This window comes from Pinus tabuliformis, chromosome 2_1 (genome assembly GCF_031772625.1).
Source record: "Pinus tabuliformis cultivar Carrire ecotype Pingquan chromosome 2_1, CPIR1, whole genome shotgun sequence".
Classification (NCBI taxonomy): domain Eukaryota; kingdom Viridiplantae; phylum Streptophyta; class Pinopsida; order Pinales; family Pinaceae; genus Pinus; species Pinus tabuliformis.
In genome coordinates, this window is record NC_142299.1 from 592,516,010 (window position 1) to 592,518,337 (window position 2,328).

Sequence of the window (2,328 nt, forward strand, 5' to 3'; positions counted from 1 at the left end):
CTTGACAACACAAAAAATATATCACCCATGACAAATAAAAAATGCATCTACCTTCGTGTGAAATCCTTATGACTAGTTAGGACAAGTGTGACATTTAATAGACACTTTGCGATGAATGACACTTGTATGAAAATGCTCAAAACTTTGTAGATGAGTGCGGAAAATGTTTGAATGGTTAGAACAACTTAGAGACAGAAGGATAAACCCTCAAAACCATCTGAAAAAGCTTCTACACATTGCGTGACAACCAATGATGTCAAAAGACGACATTGTACCCAACTTGCAAAGGGGAGCAAAAAACACTTCAAGAAAGTACATGAAATGAGCTTTTGTGTTTGTAACAACAATGTGCAAGATAATGTGAAAATCCAAAAAACAAAGGTTCGAAACGTTGCTTATTCGATAACGTGGTCGGAGATCATGCGCACAACTTTTACGAGACCAGAGTTAGAATCATAAACAGTTATACGAGACCAGAGTTAGAATCATAAACAGTTATATTAGGAAAACGTACCTTTTAGGGTTTAACTTAGGGAAACGTACTTTTTAGGGTTCAACATACTGTATGTGTCTATCCAAGCATCGAAAATGAATTGTCAATTCACGGTTCCAAAATTGTTGTCGATGGATCATGAAGCTTATTGATTTTTATATGAAGTGTCATCATTACATAAAATCTAGGTCAAACACAACAGAGATTACAACTTGACATAGGCTTAAAGCAGCCTTTGTCACTTCGGATAGAATAATACTATTTTTGGATACCCGGACTTAATGTGGCATGATATCATTGCCGGGCCCGTCATCGACACAACAGAAATTACAACTTGACATAGGCTTAAAGCAGCCTTTGTCACTTCGGATAGAATAATACTATTTTTGGATACCCGGACTTAATGTGGCATGATATCATTGCCGGGCTCGTCATCGTCTTCTGTTTTCGTGTCCATCGCTTTGCCCCAAAGTGTAGCATAAAGACCCACGACAATCAATATTTTGCCCACCACACTACGCGGTTTTGATCATCAAAATAAAACATAAAAAACTTTGTTATACAGTAGCGTTTCTTCAGGATTTTCATAACCAAAATCAAAAGATTCATGAAAGCATATCATACATGAGGGTAAAAACTGTGTTATACACCCGGGCTTCTTCAAGATTCTCATAACCAAAATCAAAAGACTCATGAAAGCATATGGTTTCTATTTTACAAAATCAGAGGACGCGTATAATGCGACGTAATTTGAAGCATTCTCTGGCTTTTCCAAATATATGAAATGGAAAACTTTCCAAAAAGTGCACTTAAAAAAGGAATAAGTATATTAATTAGCTAGATAACCTAGAAAAAACTAATGACTATATAAATTATTTACCTACCTCCCCACACGAAGATACACATGAAGAATGACGAGTTCCAAAATTGCCGTTACAATCGTGTCTATTGGATTGAAAATTGCCACGAATACAGACCCCTTTTTACTTAGCAAATTTGCAAAAACATCGCTAGTCCAGAACATATTATCCCCTGGAACATTCAATATATTAAACAATCGATTAAAATGGTGGATTTCTCAACAATCAAAATTCAATTTTTACAGTCGAAGTACAATGTCGTTAAATCTTTCTATTCCAATAGAAATGTTTTCTCAAAATTCAGATGCTGACAGCGTATAGAACGCTCAAAAGCTCAATATTCCATCCTACAGCCCAGAAATTTGATTTCTTATGCTCGCAGATTACAGCAATTAGCGCAGATTCTGCTGCTCCAACAAGACTTGTGAGAGCTGTTAGTGATAATTGAGCCGGATACCTCTTCAGTACAGGTGCCTATATTGAATTTCACCCACTATATAATCAACCGACCAAGAGTTATAATTAGAACAATATAATAAATTGGAAATATAATGAGGATGATAAATATCACCTGAAAAGTAATACAAGTAGACCAAACCAGGACGGCCCCGAAGACCAAGGTGGAGCCCAGAATGATATTATGCTTAGAACTGGAGGCAACATGATTGCTTTTTACACCAAATGATAAAAATTTAAGAGCGGGACCTTTGTATAATGTCATCACCATGGCACCACCAACACACATAACTATTCCAACAATTTTTGCTTGCCCTCTAACACTTCTGATATTAACATTCTCGAGTCTAGCAAAAACTCTAAGTTGAATGAGAATCACGAATAGATTGCTATTCCAACATTAACTATTGCACTACAATCTATACTCAGAACAAAAAGTAATTTGACTGCCTGAAATGTACGACCGTTCCTCAAAAAATGGTTCAAAGGACCTAGTAATAACTATATAACAACTTTTTT

The 2,328-nt window shown here is 35.9% G+C and overlaps 1 protein-coding gene across 1 annotated transcript; it reads right to left on the reverse strand.

Annotated features, from left to right (window-relative positions):
- Positions 1–893: 893 nt before the first annotated feature.
- On the reverse strand, positions 894–2,098 carry LOC149201852 (WAT1-related protein At2g37460-like). The gene is made up of 4 exons (XM_089401389.1): positions 1,925–2,098; positions 1,662–1,827; positions 1,378–1,525; positions 894–1,008 (listed from the first exon to the last, which is right to left on the reverse strand). The coding sequence occupies exons 1-4, from the start codon at positions 2,096–2,098 to the stop codon at positions 894–896; spliced, it is 603 nt and encodes a 200-aa protein (XP_089257515.1).
- Positions 2,099–2,328: the final 230 nt, after the last annotated feature.

Excerpts from the sequence above, each read along its gene's own strand:
- LOC149201852 (XM_089401389.1), bottom strand. The coding sequence starts at position 2,098 with ATGTGTGTTGGTGGTGCCATGGTGATGACATTATACAAAGGTCCCGCT. Across the intron at positions 1,828-1,924 it reads CTACTTGTATTACTTTTCAG|GCACCTGTACTGAAGAGGTA; the intron begins GTGATATTTATC and ends AATTCAATATAG. Across the intron at positions 1,526-1,661 it reads GAGCGTTCTATACGCTGTCA|GGGATAATATGTTCTGGACT; the intron begins GCATCTGAATTT and ends TGAATGTTCCAG.